The sequence below is a fragment of the Chaetura pelagica genome, unplaced genomic scaffold (assembly GCF_000747805.2).
Source record: "Chaetura pelagica isolate M959 unplaced genomic scaffold, ChaPel_1.0 scaffold224, whole genome shotgun sequence".
In the NCBI taxonomy this organism is placed as follows: domain Eukaryota; kingdom Metazoa; phylum Chordata; class Aves; order Apodiformes; family Apodidae; genus Chaetura; species Chaetura pelagica.
This window is the reverse complement of record NW_009953316.1, coordinates 1,331,246-1,352,059: the sequence shown is the minus strand read 5'-3', so window position 1 is coordinate 1,352,059 and position 20,814 is coordinate 1,331,246. Positions and strand designations below refer to the sequence as shown.

Sequence of the window (20,814 nt, the reverse complement as noted above, 5' to 3'; positions counted from 1 at the left end):
TTTTTTAAGTATCTGATAAAAGCATTTTCAAGTTTCCTTTGACACTAGTTTCATTCTTAAGCAAATAAAAAATCTTTTTTTCCTGCTGTATTTAAAGAGAAGATTTCCCTGATATTTCTGGTTTGTGGTGGTGTTTCAAGACATTCTGTCTTGTATAGATGTGACCTGATATTTCTATTCCATGCTGCACACTTAGAAGCATGATAAGCAGGACACTTTCTAACCCTAAAAGAACATAAGGAGCTACAAAGCTGTTCAGCAGAAGAATATTTTCTTCCTATTACTCTTTATGGAGCAGTTAAGTGTTGGTGGGTTTTGTCAGTCCAAGTGCTCTCTGCTTCTATGGAGGATCTATAACTGAAATTGGAAAACGTGACAATGTTTGAAAAAAATAATCATAAAGATGCACTTTCTCCCTGTCCTCTGCCTTCCCACTTGTCTGCCTGCAATGTAAAATCAAAGTGTAGCCCTGGAACATTTAAACCACACATTTAAACCTGTGGCAAGGAGTGGGATAAAATAGGTAAAGCTAATATGGGTATTGTTAAGGAGACCACTCGAGTGCTGTGTTTGTGGCTATAAACTTTATAAAGATGGACTCCCCTGTCTGGGCTGGGTTAAGATGGATAATATTCCACAGCAAATGCTGCCCTGTGCTGTGTGCATTACTGGAAGCATAAGAAGCTCAGGATCAGAAGGTTTTATGAGACAGGCTTTATAGATCTGTGTGTAATAGACTGCCTCTCTGTCTACACTGCTTTACTGTTAGTGAAATCTTGCTTCTGATGAAATGCAGTTCCTTTTCTTCTATCACATCCATTCTCCTCATGCCTTCACTAGGCACTGTTCTTTGGCCAAAAAATTGTTATAACCCTCTCAATAAAAGATAAGGGCCATGTGGTCAGTGTAGATTTTAAATAATTCTTACTCGATAGATCCAGTGTCAAATAAATCCAGTCCACCAGTTCTCCACTAATTATTTTGGCTCCTGTAGGTAAAGAAGTTGCAGATATTCTTCTGGACAGGCTGCAGAAGAGGTTTTGGTTGTTTTTCTTGAGAATTGATTAAGGATCAAGCTAATCTCTGTAATGCTCGATCCCAAATTCTCTTTCATTTGAAACCTTGAGACTTTTTGCTCCTCTCTGGTTGCATATCACAACACTGCATGGGGCAGAAGCTGCCTGCAAGTTCCTCAGTACCTTGTAAACCTCAGGTTTAGGCAGATAAAGTTGTTTATTGTTGCTTTTTTTGGATCCTTGCAATATAGACGTGTGAAAGTCAAACTCCACCACCAGGCTGTTGTTTTGGCTATGTGCTGTAAGCTACTTGTTTTTAAATAATATCCAAATTAATACAGGTCAAGCAATACCACTTCAAAAGACAATGTGTGTGCTCTTGAATTGTTTATTTATTCTGTCATATTTGAATACAGTACTTGGGGACAGACTTTTTAGCAGGGCCTGTAGTGGTAGGACAAGGGATCATTGTTTTAAACTAAAAAAGGGGAGATTCAAACTAGATGTAAGGAAGAAATATTTATGGTGATGGTGGTGAGACCCTGGCACAGGTTGCCCAGAGAGGTGGTAGAAACCCTGTCCCTAGAAACATTCAAGGCCAGGTTGGATGGGACTCTGAGCAACCTGCTCTAGTTGCAGATGTCCCTGCTCACTGCAAGGGGGTTGGACTACATGACCTTTGAAGGTCCCTTCCAACCTGAACCATCCTATGATTCTGTGAATGTAAAATATCCTTTGTCACTTGGATCTCTGCTCCAAGGAACTACTGAAATACTGATTATATATTGTCATATATATATAAACCTATATATGAACCTGTATATATATTTATAGATATATGTACTTATAAATATATATATGTATAAAGAATAGTGACATTCCAATACCTGAAAGGGGCCTATGAAAAGGCTGGGGAAGAGCTGTTCACAAGGGCATGTAATGATAGGACAAAAGGTGATGGTTTTAAGCTAGAGGAGGATAGATTTAGGTTGGACATTAGGAAGAGGTTCTTTAATCTCAAGGTGTTGGATCACTGGAACAGGTTGCCTAGAGAGGTTACCTGCTGTAAAGTGAAATGATTTTACTGTGTATTGAAGGAAATGAGAAAAGCAGTTATCTCTTTAAAGCTTTCCTTGCCACTTAACATGAGTCCCAGTTTCAAGCCATTTAGAAGATCCATTAAGCCACTGGGTTGCTCCTATGCATGCATTAGCAACAGACTCAGTGTAACATGGAACAGGCTTGCTATATCATGGACACATTTATGAAGATTGATAACAGCCAGGGCTCAGTGTTAACTTTTATTGTCAAGCAGGCTGCAGGAGGAACTGCCTGGTATTGCTTGTGCTTTGATTTATGAAAAAGTTGCTGCATAAAAAAAGGTATCACATAAAATAGCTCTACTGGCAGTAGCATTATAAAGTAAGGCCCTAAGTAGACCAAACAATAACTGACTATAATTATGTTCATTATTGTCTCTCTCAGCTCTCTGTACCCTTAGTAGGGTGCTTGCCCTCACCACCCTGTGAGCTTCAAAGTAGACTCACCTTTCCCACCAAGTGGGATGAGCACAATCAAATCCTGCTGGTTTATCTAGGCAGTACCCCCAGAGGAGACCTTTATTGCTTGTGCCATGAAATGAAAGAGGCCATTTAGATTTTTACCTGCTTGTGTAAGTGATACTAGGAGGAGGAAACATTGTTAGAAAAAAATGCTGTTTCTGTTACAATCTCCATTACTGAGGTATTTTGCTTTAAATTCTTACTGTTCTCCTGTAAGGGTTATTTCAGACTGTTACATTTAGACCCCTAAAAAAGCAAACCAAAAAACCCAGTGTGATGACTAAATTCACTAATTTGCAGCTGTGGATGGCAAGAATTATTCACTTAGGTTGGACCATCCTTTGTAACAAGATGTGCAGCAGCAGGAGCAAGTGAGATTCTTCAGTCAGCAGCAATTAGCAGTAAAACTCAAGTGAGAACCAGTTGAAATCCAGGGGCATGACCTAACTGGGAAAAATAGTAGTGGTTGATCTAAAGTTTGGCAAACCTGAGATACTTTAACTAAAAATCAACCCACTACCAAAGTAGCTGAAGACCATGGCAAACTTATAATAAGTGATAAGGTTGTAAAACATGAGGCATCAGAATCACTTTCTTGGATCAGATTGAAGTTCCATTAAATAACTAGTGTCTAATTAATGCTGCCAACACACAGCAAATGCATAAGGAGAAACCTTTGAAAGGTCTTAGAGAGCTGGCAGTGATTTACTCCCTGCAACACCAGCTCCTTCTGGGGGAATGTTGCTTTCCAGGTACCACCATGTCTTACAATAGGTCTCAGGGAAATGTCTACCAGTAGGCAGTGAAAAATTTTAAAGTGAAAAACAGTTTAAAAATAATGAAAAAGCATGAATGTTGTGCTTTGGAACTCCTGTCTAAAGTAAGTTCATTATTTGACTTTCATTATATATATTTGCCTCTCTTATGTAGACAGGCTGAGGGAGTTGGGGTTGTTCATGCTGAAGAAGAGAAGTCTCCAGGGGAGACCTTACAACAACCTTCCAATACCTGAAAGGGGCCTCTAAGAAGGCTGGGGAAGAGCTGTTCACTGGGGCATGTAACAACAGGACAAGCAAGTTTCAAGCTAGAGAAGGGTGGATTTAGGTTGGACATCAGGAAAAAGTTCTTTAATATGAGGGTGGTGGATCACTGGAACAGGTTGCCTAGAGAGGTTGTGCAGGGCCCATCCCTGGAGACACTCAAGGTCAGGCTTGATGGGGCTCTGAGCAACCTGGTCTAGTGTGAGATGTCCCTGCTTATTGTAGGGGAGTTGGACTAGAGGACCTTTAGAGGTCCCTTCCAACCCAAGACATTCTATGCTTCTATGATTTCTTTATGGCTAGAGGTGCATTTTACCTCCTAGGGTATTAAAGGGTTGTTGAGGGCATTCTATTTTAGCATTTCTGCAATTCATTGTACAAGGACATTAAAACTAAGATACATTGTAGTGAGGCCCAGTACCCATGTTCTCAGGGTGATTATTACTCTTTATGCATGTTTGCTCACACATGACTGTTGTTGCAGCCCAAGTGACTATGTTTCATGAACAGGGTGGCTCACCACAGCCCATTGCAAGACCCCAGGAAGTGCACGTAGCCTTTGTAGCTTATCAGAGTGAATCAAAGCCTTTTTTGTTAAATAACTTCATGGCCAAATGAAGAATTGGCTTTTTTTTTAATCTCTTAAGATAGCAGCCTTCAGTTCCCTGAAGTAATCATCACCCATGGGAGCAGTGATGCTTTGAGTGTCTAACTGTTGATTGCTTTTTCTCTACACTACTTCTACACATAAAATCTCTTCTTTTTGTGGTCAATAACAGGATTTTTGACCTCTTGTGGCTGAAGAAAACAGTTAAAGATATATTGCTCCAGGGAGTAATATTTGGATATTAACATGCCACGAGTTGGTGTCTTGTGGTGTTTCACATTGAGTGCAGTAGTTGAGTGTAGATGAGAAATGTGCCTCCTTATCAGAACGCATTATACAGCACCTATATTAAAGGAAAGCTGCTTCTGTAGTGTAGTAGTGCAAGGTGCTGTGAAGATTTCATTACCACAGTTTTTGGGATGATTATGTTACTCACGAGTTGACAAAAATCTGAAGTGAGTTTTATAGTTCTTGGGAAATCAGTGACAGTAAGAAAGGTACAGCATGATGTGCTGCTGTGGGCTTAGTTTATGCTGCTTGTTTGGGATTTTGTTCTTTGTTTAGGTCTGTCTGGATTATTTTGTGTGCTTGATACACACAGTGATGTAACATCACTAGAAAACTTAACGTAGGGACAGAATAATATGAAAACAGCTAAAATACCAATGGAAGTAGATGTTTGGAAAAGTCCTCTGTAATGTTTTCATTGTAAAGCTGCTGCTAGAAAACCCCACTGGCTGCCTCTCTTCCACATGCCATTGATGCTTTCACAGATCAGCCTCATGTTTCCTTAGAATAATAGAATTGATTGGGTTGGAAAATACCCTTAAGACCATCAAGTCCAACCATTAACCCAGCCCTGCCAAGGCCACCACTAACCCATCAGCATCACATCTACAAGACTTTGAAATCCTTCCAGGGATCATGACTCCACCCCTGCCCTGGGCAGCCTGTGCCAGGGCCTTGACAACCATTCCAGGGAAGAAATTGTTCCTGACAGTCAATCTAAACCTCCCGTTGACACAGTTTTCTCTTATTACTTTGGAGAAGACACCAACCCCCCCTTACTCCAACCTCTTCTCAGCCAGTTACAGACAGCAAGAAGATCTCCCCTCAGCCTCCTTTTCTCCAGGTTGAGCTCCCCCAGCTGCTCCTCAGAAGTTCCCCCAGACCCTTCTCCTTGTGCTCCAGCCCCTTCCCCAGCTCTGTGGCCCTTCTCTGGATACTCTCTTGCCCTTCCATGTCCTCCTTGTAGTGAGTGGCCCAGAACCAACCCAAGGATTCAAGATGCAGCCTAAATTGTCTTGCAAAGACTTGAAATTGTCTGTCTCAAGGCTGAAGAGATCTGGCCCTAAAGTAATGTCCTAAGAGTCTGGAGCCTTACCTTGGCTACTAGTTTATTGATCTGATTAGCATTGACAACCAGGAAATCTTTTCTGATGCTCATCCTGATTTCTTCCTATTCCGAGTCCCAGCCCAGCAAAGAGTTTAAGAATGTGCATAACTTTGCATATGCAAATGTAGAATTATTCATTTCTTGAAGTTCTGCTCATATTTATGTTCTCTGCCAGATTTGAGACCATAAATTCTCTCTGTTACTCTTGGAGATGCTCTTTCCTCCCTGTATGCAATAAATAAGTTGTGATACACAGAATGGTTTCCGTTTTCCTTCTGCCAAAAGCTGAACTGGGTCCTACCAGCATACCAGGTGGGAAACATTCCTGAGGTAGAAAAAAAAGCATCTGAAAAGGTCAGTACTACTGTCAGTACTATTTGCCAATCTTCATTGTTGAACCAGATTTTTGTCAACGTATTGAACTTGGCTTAGTACTCTCAAGACATAATTAAATGTCTGTCTTCAAGTGAATATGCTGGAATGTGTCTTTTCTCCTCTTCTGATCTCTGTCCCTCAATTTCAAAGGTCATAATGTTTGAAATAGATTATTTGCTTTGAAGGGGGAACTGGGTGAGAGATGAAATAAATGAGAGGATGACAAATATTTGCCTACGTTTTCGTCGGTGCTGGGATTTTATGCTAAAGGATCTAAAAATAACTCAGGCAGTATTAACACTGGACTTGATCCCTAGTGGCTCTAAAGATACATCAGCAGGTGGGGAGTACATTGCATCCCAACCTCTGTAGAACTCATTTATTTAGTGTTGCTACACACATTTAGCACTCTCAGTTGTAGAGCAGAAATGACTGATTCAAACCATTTCATCACAGATTCATTAAGCAAATTTTCTTGTACACCTTTTGGAAAAGTCACACTGTATAGTCAAGTGTAAATAAAAGCAAGAATCAGCTCTACAGGACTTGATCTTTTGCTGGCAGCACTTCCCACACACACACAAGGGCTCTGTGTGTTTGATTATGGGCTGCTTCATAACATGGGTTGTAGATCTTCAGAAATCAGAGCTGTGGTGTCACTTCCAACTGATTTTTGGAAGATAATAACGGTTTGGTTTGTGCTCTGCATGTTTTGTGATGGGATTTGAAGTCATCACCTACTTAATGTGTGAAGATTCTTTTTAAAAATCATTTTATATAAAGAGTAAATGAATTTGACAACTAAGAATAGTGGTGTAGCAGAAAGGATCTCCATTTACTGTCTGCCCTTTTGTCATTTTTCCTGTTACCTGTTTTGCAACTCTTTTCTATGCTATAACCAAGTCCAGCGAATTCACTCAGAAGAGATGCTGTGAGAAGTGGCTCTTTTTGGGTGACATAATCTTAAAGAATAACCCCCTCACCACCACTTTTTTGTGTCAGGGGGAAAACTACCACTGCCTTGCTGCTGGTCCAGACTTGTTGCTCGTACTTCATCTTTGAGCTGACCTTCTCTCTAGGTTTTGGCAGCGAGGTTTACGTTTCCCTCTTGCTGAGCTCTTCATGCAAAATACCTCAAATGTTGCCTTTCTTACCCATCTCTTCAACTAAATCCATTGCAACTCTGACTACCAGTTACTGCAATGTTTTTTGTTTGTTTGTTTCCCCCCAGCCATTACATCTTATCCCGATGAGTCGCTGATCTTCACTTTTGAAGCCCTGTATGTCCTATTTCTGCTTCCCTGCTGCTTCCAGTTCTCTGTTTACTTCCTCTCTGAACTGCTGGTGATGCCACCTTCTATCCCTCACTTACTTTTCAAACAAGCCCTAAGTTTAGCTGTTTCTCAGAAGGAAGTTCTGCCAGACATAGACAATGTTAATTGATCAACTTCCCACAAATCCCTCTAAAAATCCTCTTGGTTGGCCATAAAGCACTTAAGAACAATTACTCTGTTGCTCTGCTTAGAGGGTTGGTTACCTGTCGTGAGGGTACAGATAGCCTCAGTTTCCTTTTGTTTCAACTTCAATTTGTTGTTCTTATCTTTATGTGCATTCTAAGCATGTTGAGAAAAGAAACATCCTTATTATTTTTTCTTTGCATGCTACCTAGTGCAGCTGGGGTCTGGTCACAGCATGACTTCTTTCCTGCATCAGCAGAAGTAAATAAACAGGTTGAAACAGCAATTCCAGGGCTTTCCCACACTGGTGCTTTGGGTCTAATTTTTGTTTACACATTTTTGTTTTAAAGTTTCCCTGGACAACACCAAGCATGGCTGGGAGAAGAGCACATGGTGGGGACTGTCCCCTGTTTGTGATTTGGTTGTGGATGTGCTGAGCTACTAATGTGGAGGAGAAGGCAAGATTTTACACTTTACACCAGGCTTGGAGCAACTTGGTCTAGCAGGAGGTGTCTCTGCCCATGCAGGGAGGCTGGAACTAGATGATCATTGAGGTCCCTTCCAACCCAGACCATCCTGTGCTTCTGTAGTACACTTAGATGCAGGTTGGGCTGTATCGTGCTGCTTGGCCTTGAATCCAGAGGATTGTTGTATTTAGTAGTCCTGAGGTATCCTTAGATGTGAAGGTTTACACAAATAAAAACAGATGGTTTTGATAGGTGTCAGCATTTTAATGAGGAATAAAATGAAGCCCTGGATACTTCTGGCCAGCTAATGGCACTGTTTTTTTTCTATTGTCTGCTGGTTTATTTTGCTATTTTTCCCCCCATATTTTACGACAATTGCCTGAAGCCCCGATCTGGTGGGATTATGCCAGATACCTGCACAGTTGGAAACTCATCAGCCATTCAGATTCCTTCAGTCAGAATGTCAGTTTTATCACAAAAACTTGTAAAGCTTACCGTGGTGATTTCCAGTTTCCTCTTTAGTAGACATTTTGCTTGAATGCCATGAAGGGGCTCCTTTCTTGCTGCCCCCAGGAGTACAATAAGCTATGCTCTTTGACAGAGGCTCCAGGAGTACAAAGTTACCTTCATTAAATTTTCTCTTCATACTTTAGCATAGAATATTTCTTTTGAAAACTCTCTCTCATTTTCTTCTGTCTCTTCATCCCACTACCTGGATGAGATTGCGGCGCATCAGCTTGATGGAAAAGGTGGGTGTGGGGCTCCCTCAGAGGGTTTTTCCAGCACGTAGAAATATTCTGCTGGCGTGTGAGGTGCTTGAGGAGCAGCTGGGAAAGCAAAAGCAGATGAAGTAATTGCAAACTTCATAAAAACACGTCGTTACTAGGGAGCCATGTGGCAGAGCAGACTGCTGTTCATCTTGACTTTTGCTAAGAAAGGCCTTTTAGGTTTCATGTGTGTTGATTCTGTAAAGAAGTTGTGGAGCTGCACTGAGTGGAGATGGGAGATCTCTCAGGGTTCCCTAGCAGTCCTGGGCACTGCTACGTTGTGTATTTTTCCTTCAGTTTAGTTGTGAAATTCCTAAGTGTTTTTAAAAAAAGCAAAGCAAACCATTAATGGGAGACTTTCCTGGCCACGTGTCCCAAAATGCAGATATCTCTCTCTCTCAGGGTACAGGATAGTTCAGGGAAGGGACCTTCTACTTGAAGCAGGGTCAGGTCTGGGACCAGACCATGTCACTTTACCCATTCAGGTATTTAAAACCTCCATGTTTTTACTACAGATTCCACATAATTACTGAGTTTTCACTAAAACCTTTCCCTTTTCCTTCCTTTTCTTACAAGCTTATTCTTCAGCCAAGCCCCACAGCCCCTTAAATGCTTCTGTTCAGTTCCCCCTATTTATACGAACAATAGAGGAGTTCTCTTTTAGGGAGATATTTCATTTCCCTTTTGAGGAGTTTCCCTGCTGTTGGCTGTTTTTGACCATCCATCCAGGAGTCCTGTCATCCATCACCAAACAGAAATCAATTGCAAACTCTTCAGTGGGGTTACCATAATGGGCATTACAACCTTCTTTCCTGAACAGGAGATCCTGCAGCACGTGGTTTACAGCCATCTCATGTGAGACAGTAATCTCATTTAGTCTTTTCCCAAAAGTGCAAATAGTGCATTAGGGTTGTTCAACAAGCACAGCAGATCAATAGGGAAGACAGTGCTCTCCTTCAACAGATTAATCCAAGAAATGGACTCTAGAATCATAGGATCGTTTTGGTTCAAAAAGACTTTTAAGACTGAGTCCAACCATTAACCCAGCCCTGCCACCACTAAACCATGTCCCTCAGCACCACATCTACATGGCTTTGAGATCCCTCCAGGGATGGGGACTCCACCACTGCTCTGGGCAGCCTGTGCCAGAGCCTGACAACCCTTTGAGGGAAGATATTTTTCCTAATATCCAATCTATACCTCTCCTGGCACAACTTCAGGCCATTTCCTCTTGTTCTGTAGCTTGCTACTTGGCAGACTCCCCCTTGCTCCAGCAGCTGCGGAGAGTGGGGTCTCCCCTTGGCCTCCTTTTCTCCAGGATGGACACCCCTAGCTCCCTCAGCTGCTTCTGGGCAGACTTGTGCTTCAGCCCCTTCCCCAGCTCCGTGGCCCTTCCCTGGACGTGCTCCAGCCCCTCCATGTCCTTCTTGTTCTGAGGGGCCCAGAACTGACCCCAGGATTCAAGGTGTGACCTCACCAGTGCTGAGCAGAGGGGGACAATCCCTGCTCTGGTCCTGCTGGATACATATACTTCATTGACTTGAAGGAAGTTGCCTTTTTGGTGTTGACCTGTGTCAGGTCTGCAGTGTCTGGAAGGAAAGGCAATGGGCTGAGAGCATGTTTTGAAAAGTGACCAGTGAAAAGTCTGAGTGTGAAAACGAGTAACTGTGGAGCAGGAAACGTGTCTTACAGGACACTTTGGTTGGCAAAGTAGGGAGTCCATTGAAGCATTCACATAAGGAATAATATGTGGACTTTGAATGGCCAATAATGCCATGGCTTAGAGAAAAAAAACCCAAAACAAAACACAAAAGCCCCCACAATTAAAACATGCTCCTGAATGTGGTTAGAGGAGCCATGTTGAAATGGCTTTAAAGACATGTACAGAATTTCTGTAGCAAGGCCTTATTCTTTGCTCCTCACCTTTCTGTAAGACACACTCTATGAGGTCACACTTAAATCATTTGTGAGGGAAGGCACAGCAAGGTTTGCTGTGTGTATTTTTTGTTAACTCATGATCTGTTGTATTGGTTGATCAATCCTGACCAGGGTTTCAGGCATTTAAAATGAGATCTGGTTTAGTTGGCCTGAAATCATCACCACTGGGAAAGTCTAATGTGTACGGAGTGTACGTGGTGCTTCCTCTCATGCTCCATCCTGATACAGACCTTGCCATCATCAGTCAGTGTGCAGCAGTTTATGGTCATATATTTTGATGCCTAACAGGCTTTTGAAGTGCTTGCTGATACCAGCAGAGTAGGGATTAAGGGAAAATGCTCATCCCTAAGACTCTACAGAAGTTTGAACTTGCAGATCATAAAGCAGATGAGCACCTGGGACTGCATTTGAATTCTGTTTTAGGCATTTTACAGATGTATGGTAAGGAATGAAAAGAGTAAGAGGGATGTTTTATATAGGTATGTACTGTAAAATCAAGGTGACTTAACATTCCTCCTTTTTTATTGGTAACTACATCTTGAGTGACTGCCAAGAACTCGATTCCCCTGAGGAACAGTGTTGTGTTTCATGCTTCACTTTCTTCCTGTAGTAAAACAGATCTGCCTTGGCCAATCAGCAAAGTAATAAGGAACAGAATATTAAACTGAAGATACTGTGGGTGATGAACCCTGGGCTTTTTACACCCTTATTGAACTAAGAATAACGTGCACTGGAATGGAAGTTAGATTGACCACTGTCAGGTTTTCCTGGTAGGGTAGATGGGAAGATGTGTTACATGTACAGTTCTCACGTGTAAAACAAATGCTTGTTTTCAAGGCATATAAACTGGAAATTCTTTTCTACTTTTTTATGTACTTTTTTCCACCATTGAAATATTTTATTTTTGGTGTGAAAGTGGTTTAACTGATTTGATTTGCTCTTATAGGAAGGAATACCTTAAAAAGTATTTAGAAAGTAGGTATCTTGGTGTGAAAGTGGTTTAACTGATTTGATTTGTGCTTATACCTTAAAAAGTATTTAGAAAGTAGGTGTCCAGTTAGCTTAAAATTTCAGTGGACATCTCATCTCTGCAACACTTCACTTCAATGCCCTTACTTTTGAAATAGGAAAGTATTGTATTCTCATTTTAATTCTGTGGCACTATGAGCCTGGATAACATTTTCTAAATGAATGCAAATGACAAGATTTTTATCCAAAAGAGATAGGATTTAACAGGGCAGACTAAGGAAGATTCCCTTCCTCTTGAGTTCCACTGAAGGCAAAAAGTCTACAGTGTCAGCAAAAAAAAGAAGGCAAGAGTAATGAATCCATGTAGTAAAGAGAGAAAAATTCCTAAATAACTTGCACATCTGGTGTTGGGATTAGAATTGAGGTGATGGGAGGGAGGATGCACCAAAAATAGAGACCATCATCAGATCAGCAAAAGGAGGTTGTGTAATTTGCTGACGGTGGCAAAAAAAAGAGGAGGGTTTTTTTATTCTCAAGGTCAGCCCAATGAGTGACTTCACTTCTATGCAGGAGCAATGTTTAATAAGTAGCAAGATTTTATGGCCACAGGGCTACACAGCAATGAGACTTTCTCCTGTAGTTCTGTGACTGGTTTTCTAATGTGGGTGAGGTCATATGTGCTTCCTCATTGCTGGGACCTTCAGTTCAAGATGTGTGCTCATAAGAAGTGAGATGTTAATTTTCTCTGGATCAGCAGGACACTTGTGGTCCTAAGAACCAAACTTTGGCTGCTCACGTTGATGTTTGCATCTGATATTACCAATTTATAACTCAATTAGCTCTAGAAACAGCATTTCTTTCTAACTTTAAAGTGTTTTCCTTCGCTTCTATTAATTTACTTCTTTTCAAAAAATAATGAAAAAATGAGTTACATCCTTCCTGAAAGCTTTTTGAGAAGGAAACCAAAAAGTTCTTTTCTCTTTCCCCAGGCGATACGAGTCCCATCCCATCTGCACTGATCTGCAGGATAAAATTCTACAGTGTTATCAACAACACCCTCAGGAGACCCTCAGCTGCTCTGCCCTGGCCAGCCAGTACCTGCATTGTGTCAACCGTGCCAAACAGGTGAGTTAGAAACACTGCCCCTGCTGGAGTGAAGAAGATGAAGACCATCAGATTATCCAAATAGTCCATCTTACATGCTAAAGCAGTGCAGTTCTCAGTAAATATGTTTGTTTTCACAAGCTCTGTGGACTCCATTCTCAATGTATTTAAATACTAAGGTTTCCATCTCTTCCTTTTGGGAAGCTGTTGTTCAGTGTAGTAGCTATTGCTGCTGGCAGATGTTTCCTGGTATCTGCAGTTTTAGCAGTGAAACAAATGGATTAAACTACCTGATACTGGTTTTCCTAAATATGATAATTGAATGGATGTCTCAAACCAGGTTGCCCACCAGTTGGAAGCCTTGATTTCTTTTGTGTTATCATAGAATCATAGAATGGTTTGGGTTGAGAGGGATCTTAAAGATCATTTAGGTCCAACCCCCCTGTGTGGGCAGGGACACCTCCCACCATTCCAGGCTGCTCCAAGCCCCATCCAACCTGCCCTTCAACACTGCCAGGGATGGGGCAGCCACAGCTTCCCTGGGCAACCTGGGCCAGGGTCTCACCACCTTCACCCTAAAGGATTTCTTCCACATGTCTAATCTAAATCTCCCCTCTTCAAGTTTTTATCTATTCCCCTTTGTCCTCTTGCTACAAGCCCTTGTAAAGTCCCTCCCCAAGCTTTCCTGGAGCCCCTTCAGGCACTGGAAGCTGCTCTAAGGTCTCCCTGGAGCCTTCTCTTCTCCAGGCTGAACACCCCCAACACTCTCAGCCTGTCCTCATAGGGGAGGTGCTCCAGCCCTTGGATCACCTTTGTGGCCTTTCTCTGGACTTTCTCTATGAACTCCATGTCCTTTTCGTGTTGGGAGCTCCAGAATTGGACACAACACATAATCTGAGAGTCTAATACTGCCCTTTACGTGGTCTTGCCCTTCTCTCATCCAGTTTTCTAGGGTACAGGTTGTTACTATAGATCAAAATCTTTATGTTTTATTAGGGCAGCATAAGAGAAATAGCAGTAAGATGTGCATCTTCCAGTTAAAAGAAGCTAAAATTTATAAGTCTTATTAGGCCACTTGGAAGTGTGCTTATAGATCATGTTTGCAGTGCATGTAGAAAGGGCTTAAATAAGTCTGTTGATCTTTATTTCTGCTAAAATCCATTAATGAATATTTGAACATGTGAAAACACATGTTCTAATATGTTAGCAGAGACCCAGCAGGCACGTCTAGTATTTGATAATCATTTTCACTGGAGTTCATTCTGCCTGTACAGAAATACTTTTCTGTAAGTAAGATTTTGTCATTATTCTCTGTGACCATTTTTGCTCTTGTATTCCTGAAGATCTTGCTGGAGTTAACTCTGCTTGTGGTCTAGTGTGGTGGTAGGAGACAATGACTGTGTGGCAGTACTAGAGCTATTCTCAGACCACAGTGCTTAAAGGATTTGTGGGGTGTTATTATTGTAAAATCTTTGTTTATATGGTTGCTAAGCTCCTTTTTGCCCAGGCAGCCTCACTGGATTGGCAGTGCTGGAAGCAAAACTCGGAGTGTGGTTCTCCTGAGCACAGCAGGACGGGGCCAGTTTGGGTGTCTGGGCTGCTCTAAAATCACCTCAGAATCATAGAATGGTTTTGTTTGGAAAAAGCCTTTAAGATCATCAAGTCCAACCATTAACCCAGCACTGCCAAGGCCACCACTAACTCATGTCCCTCAGCACCACATCTGTGTGACTTTGAAATCCCTCCAGGGATGGGGACTCCCCCACTTCCCTGGGCAGCCTGGGCCAGGGCCTCACAACCCTTTTGGGGAAGTTTTTCCTAATATCCAACCTAAACCTCCTCTGGAACAACTTGAGGCCATTTCCACTTGTTCTATCACCTGTAACCTGGGGGAAGAGACCGACACCCCCCCCTATGCCAGCCTCCTTTCAGGCAGTTCAGAGAGCAGAGAATGTCTCCCCTCAGCCTCCTTTTCCCCAGGATGAACATTCCCAGCTCCCTCAACTGCTCCTCATAAGACTTGTGCTTCAGACCCTTCCCCAGCTCCATTGCCTGTTTCTGGACACACTCCAGGACCTCAGTGTTCTCCTTTAATGACATCCTAGCCTAAGGCTTTCTTTCATAAATCTGCTAGAGACTTTATTACTTTGGAAGGATGGTTGAGCCATGTTCAGACACTCAAGCCTGAGAAGTGCAACCATCTTTGCCATGTTCCTTCCTTGGGCACAGAAGCTGCTACAGCTCCAGCTAGAGATCTCTGCTCATCCCCTTCTTCTAAGCTGCTCAGTTCCCCATAACCTTTTGAACAGGATTTCTTTTACTTTAAATTGAATTGTTTGGTTTTTTTTTTTTCCATTCCTACTGTTACAATAATTTGTGTCTATTTTTTTTGTCCTAAGTTTTTCCTTAGTGTGATTTTGTATTTCAAAATCCAGTCTGAAGTTACTGGACCATGCATGGGTGTCAGATATTTTCTAAAACAGGCCAGTGAATAATATTAGGTTGTTATGTAGTGGTCTGGAACTTCACTTCTGGAACTTCATCATCTGGAACACTAATTTGCTGTATTTTAATTTTGTATTATTTTTTAAAGTAACTTAAAAATGTCGATTAATTGCTGAGACATGTTTAAGCTACAGCTGAAGTTTGTATCTGCTACAAAATTCTTCAGATGAGTATGATGAGGATGGATTAATTCATGTTCAAGAAGTTGCAGGAAAAGGAAATTGCATAAATACGAGCATGAGGTTTTTGAACCCTTTTAAATACCTTTTTTTGTTTACAATCTTCAACCAAGCCTGTCAAGTAGTTAAAAGTGTTTCCTAAATGTTTCTTATTCTCTTTCACACATGCTTCAAGATGAGAATTCAGAGGTTTCCCTTTTATGATAACAGAGAAAGAGAAGCCTTTTATGATGGAAATATTTGCAAAAGGAACAATGAGTTTTCCTAATGAACATCAGTCCTCAGCAGCTCATCCTCCATGTGTTGCAGCTTTAATTGTAATTATTTTTGCTCCCTGATAGCCCAGAAGTCCAGGGAAACAGTTGCTTAGAAATAATGACTAAACGCTGTTGTAAAATACTGCAAAATTACCTCCTATGTGTGTCTGGTTGGAAGGCAGAGGAGTGGGATAAAGAGCAGGTTCAGAAATGAAAAAGTTAACTGACACTGGCTACAAGAAACAAACAAAGAGGAAAATTTGCTAGAGGGAATAGACCAAGATATTGAAAACCAAATAAGTTCACTAATCCGATTTCCTGGCGGTGAGTCTGGGCACTTGTGCTCAGGCTGAGCACACTCTGTGCTTTTCATAAATTGAATTTATTGACTCCTCTTTCTTCCCTATCTTGCTTATAATTATCTCACCCCCTCTTCTCTATGTTCCTTATTTCTCATCCTGTCTGTAATCTCATGTCTCTATCTGTCCTTTTCTCCCCTTGTTAGAAAGGCCCAGAGAGCTGTTAATTCAGAGGAGTTTGACACATTGTTGTATCTTCACTTGAAATCTTTTCCCAAAGTCATGAGAAGCTAGTGAGAGAAATTAGACTCTATTGTTAATGTTTGCATTTTATTGTAATAGTAATGGAAAGAAAAATCTACTTAATGGAGCCATTAAGGAGAAGATATTTGGATTATCTTTGGCACGTGTTTGTGCTCCCATTGCTGAAGTAACTCCAGTCAGACCAGGCACTAATTCAGACCATCCCGTGGCATTTTTATCACTTATCCTAGTTTGCTGTCCAGTGATATGGACAAGGTGGATGTTAAAATAACCTTTAGGGTATTTTTGTTAAATGTTAACATTACCCTTTTTAGGCCACACATAGAGTACTGTGACCAGCTCTGGAGTCCTCATGATAGGGCTGTTGGAGAGGGTCCAGAAAAGGGCCATCAGGATGATCAGGGGGCTGGAGCAGCTCTGCTCTGGAGACAGGCTGGGAGGGTTGTGGTGTTCAGCCTGGAGAAGAGAGGGCTCCAGGGAGACCTTAGAGCACCTGGAGCACCTGTGCAGCCTGGTCTGGTGAGAGGTGTCCCTGCCCATGCAGGGGGGTTGGAACCTGATGATCTTTAAGGTCCCTTCCCACCTTCACCATTCTATGATTCTTTTTTACTATTTGTTTTCCTTTCCCCTGGGTTCCAGAGAGTCCTAATTCCTATAGGGAAACACAAGTCCACTATAGCTTAATGAAGTCTGTGCCATAGGTTCCTGTTAGACCATTGAATTTGAGAGGGATACAAGTCTCTGCAAGCAGGTGAGATTTGAAAGTACTTCAAAGAGTGATACCAACAGCTGCTGGTGTCTCACAGCCTGCCTACAAACTGTAGCTTTGTTGTAACCATTATTTGAATTTGTCAAATAATTTGTAGGATCCTTAATTATGTGTCCTAGACCAAATAAAACCATTATTTTAGCCTCATCTTCCAGTGTTTTAGTGGATACCATCTTCCAGTCTAACAGAAAAACGTGTCATTAGTGTAGCTGGAAACACTGAACTGAAACACAATAAAAAAGCTTCTCTTTTATGGCCACCATTTAACACTACCCTAATTGCTGGAAGTTCAGCATGGAAGAATCAGGCCAGATTCCTTTTTTTGCCTACATTGGTGTTAGGAAAAAATACAAGGAAAATATTTTAAATGCATTCATTTCTTAGGTGATGTTAAATGGCAAGAGTCAGTAAAGAACACTAAAAAAAGCCCAGTATTTATAGAAAACCAAAGCAAGCCCTGGGACACTCCCATGTATCTGAAGATGAAATTTTAAGGGCAGAAATATCCATTTGAGGAAGAAATACCTGTGGTTTCTTTCCTTAGGACACTGAATGAAAGCAGCACAATTTTTCTTAGATCTGTTGGGAATTTCCTGCGTGAACTTATGCAGTGTTAAATTTATGTAAAGTTAATATTCAGCCCAGTGCTGCCTTCAAGCAAGTTTCTATAATACCAGTGCAAAAAGAGTCTTGCAGGTAAAGTAGCCTTCAGCAGTTTTACACAACTCTCTGTAGAGATGCTGTCAGACTGGGGATGGAGATTTTGTTAACTAAGAGTTTCCATTAGTTCTGTTTGCAGCAGCACCAAGGGAGCTTAAAACCAACTCCTTTGATTTTGGCAGCTTGTGCTTCTCTACCATGGAGAATGTTTGTGATCTCAAGGACATTTACCATCTTTTCCTTGTGCACCCTGTCTTACTCCTTGGTACACTTCTTAATCCTTATGGAAACGCTGCTTGATCTAGTTAAATGGTTCACTGGGTTGTTTTTTAGAAATACAGTGAGAATTTGCTTGAAGACAAGCAGGACAGCAGATTTTTCATTCCCTTTAATTTTCCCAAGCCCTAACTTCTGTGCCTCTGACAATGCAGTCCAGACTCACATGACCATGTGCCCTGCCTGGCCAGATACTGCTGCTCAAATACCTGCACCAGCTGTTTGCAGGTCTCCTGTGAGATCTCAAGCTTTACATTTGGACTTGCTCCTAAACATAAGCCCTAAAAATTATCAAATCCTTTCCTACCATCTCTTACAAGGAGCCCATCATTACTGTCTTCCCTATTACCTAGATTATGTAGGCAAGAACAAGAGATTGCCTTGGTCAATGTTGTAGTCCTCCAGTGACCATGAATGGCCTCCAGCCTCCCTGCTTACCCTGTCAGTGTCTTGTTAGATCCCACTTTCTGTTCCTCCTTATTCATCTAGACAAATAGTATCCATATCTGGGCTCATTTATGCAGACCCTTTTATTTCTAGGTCATGACAGTAATAAGTTCTTAGTAGAGCCCTACATTCTGTCCTTGCAAGTCTGTATTTTCATGGTAGAGGCCAAGGACCTCTCTGAAGGGTCAAGACCTTGATGGCAAAGCTCTTTGGTGTGGTGAGAGGAGTGACTCTTGGACTACTTGACAGATTTTCACTTTAAGCTCTTGGTGGCCTGACTCTGCACATGAGGTGAATAATGAAGTGAAAGGTTGGTGCAACATGTTCAGACTATAGAGGTTTTGAATATGACTCAGAACACAGGAAGGAGGTACCTGAAGGTGACCTACAGGAAAGCTGGGGAGGGGCTTTTCACCAGAGAGGTCAAGGATAGGACAAGGGGTAATGGTCTTAGACGTCAAGAAGAAATTTTTCACCATGAGGTCTTTAAGGTCCCTTCCAACCTTAACCATTCTATGATTACTGCAGCTCTTCAGGCCTCCAGTTGGTTGGCTTGAAGAGTCTTCAGATGGCTTCCTTGTGCATCTGTGACTTGGCTCTGTGATGAAGCCTGTTGACACTGTGGGGTTTTTTATATGTTTTTATTTTTAAAATTGCAAATCCTGGGACGGAATTGTAGCCAAACTTCAGGGAGTGTCCAGAATAACTCTGAGTTACTGAAATATGTGTTTCTCCCTCCCCATGACCCCTCTCTGTTCCCTTAGCAGAGCATGCTTGGCAGGGGAGGATAAAGGCATTGTCCGAATCAAGCACAAGACCATCAACTCTAATTTCAGCAGAAGAGCATTTTTTTTTCCCAAGAATGATATGACAGCCCATTAACAGGGCAGACCAATAAAGAGAAGAACTGGAAGAGCCATTTGAGGAGCAGAAACCATCACAGTTCAATCAGTGTGACCATTTGGGAAGCCAAGACCTGTATCTTATTACATCAGAAATCGTCCAGCCGAAGATACTGTTCAGTCCTAGTAAAATCCACTTATTGGTGATTGAAGGAAGAAAAAGAAAAGAACCTTTCACTGACCTTAGAAAAGGGAAAAATCCTTCAAATGCTGCTATTTCAGTGTAGAATCTCCTGAAAAACTTCTCACTGTCAGAGGCACGGGTCTGCAACACTTGGTGTGCCAGGACCTGGTGGCACTTGGTGGGTAAGTCAGCCCACAGGCTTCTCCTCACTCTACAGCCTCTACTTGTTGCTCGTAGTACAGTTTTCCCTGCAACCTATAATGACCTAAATTGAGCTTTAACTTATTTTACAAATTGTGTAACTTGATGCAAGTCTCTCCCCAGGCCTTCTGCTGGAATGATGTTAATGATCCACCACTTCAGATGTAACATGGCCTTTATTTACCTGAGATGATTCTTGTTGTGCTCCTTGTCCTATCAAGTACTGACAAATATGCCAACAATAAATCTATTTTATGCACAAGATTGATGTTTCAGCCTGTCTCTCTTTCCACTTCTCAGAGGTGGATGATGTTCCCTCTCCTCTGTCAATTATGTTTTTCCAGCAGATGTTATTGATGAAGCTTTAAAGCATAGATTTCTCTGCATAACCAACCTTGATTTCAGGAGTGGTAGAACTGTTTTCCAGCACAGCAGCCTAAAAGGATCCCACGTGCTAATGTGCTGTGATTCATGCACTACCATTTTCCTTTCTTGGAAGGTACTTGGGAATGGAAGGGCATGCTGAGCCCAAACCTGCAGACTGTCCTTCTGCAAATACCCTGCTCCATGTAATTGTTCCTGTTCAGGTAACCACTGCAACGTTCACCTTACCAGGCAATCTCAGCAAAGATTTTTTTACACAATAACAATAGTGTCAAGTGAGCAACGTGTCTGGAGCCTTCTGCTATTTGTTTACCTGTTGTTTCTCTAATTGGCTATGTTTGAACTGCATCCTACCCTGCAACTGCAAGTGCACCTGCAGATCTCATTTATATTCAAAATATTGCCCGTGCCTCTCCTATTCTAATTATCAGAATGCTTTGTGTGTACTGCTTAATTAAGGCTTCTAATTCTTTTAATGTTACAAAAAGAAGCTGAGCTTTTTTTAAAAGTGAAGTAACTGTAGTATTAGTAGGAGAGGGAGATCTCTGAGTTCTATGTCAGGTGCCAGGTAAATTGCTTGAGAGAAATAATAGGGACATAAGTGACATGTTCACATGGTGCCTTGCTGTAGTGTTTACAAATCAGCTAACTCACAAATTCTCCTTTATAATGTTCTCTTTTGTAACAGAGAGCCAAGAAGCTGGCAGATCCGTCCTTGCCAGACTTAGACTTGGCAGCAAAATGCAGCATAGAGGAAAAGCAGACGTTTTTAAGGCCAGATGATTCTGTAAAATCAGGAAAAGAGCTGTGTGGGGAAGGAAGGTCTCTGCTATTGCCAAATGTTTATTG

General features: G+C 41.7%; 1 protein-coding gene across 2 annotated transcripts in view; it reads left to right on the top strand.

Annotated features, from left to right (window-relative positions):
• The window catches only part of CHCHD3 (coiled-coil-helix-coiled-coil-helix domain containing 3), a 181,557-nt gene extending 161,834 nt beyond the window's left edge, over window positions 1–19,723 (top strand). Inside the window, exons 7-8 of one of the 2 annotated variants that reach the window (XM_009998101.1) lie at window positions 12,584–12,719; window positions 19,119–19,723. In XM_009998101.1, the coding sequence (XP_009996403.1) occupies window positions 12,584–12,719; window positions 19,119–19,145 (163 nt within the window). In that variant the 3' untranslated portion in view covers window positions 19,146–19,723. The remainder of the gene's footprint in view (window positions 1–12,583; window positions 12,720–19,118) is intronic. The other variant, XM_009998102.1, reaches the window with a different exon arrangement.
• The last annotated feature ends 1,091 nt before the right edge of the window (window positions 19,724–20,814 follow it).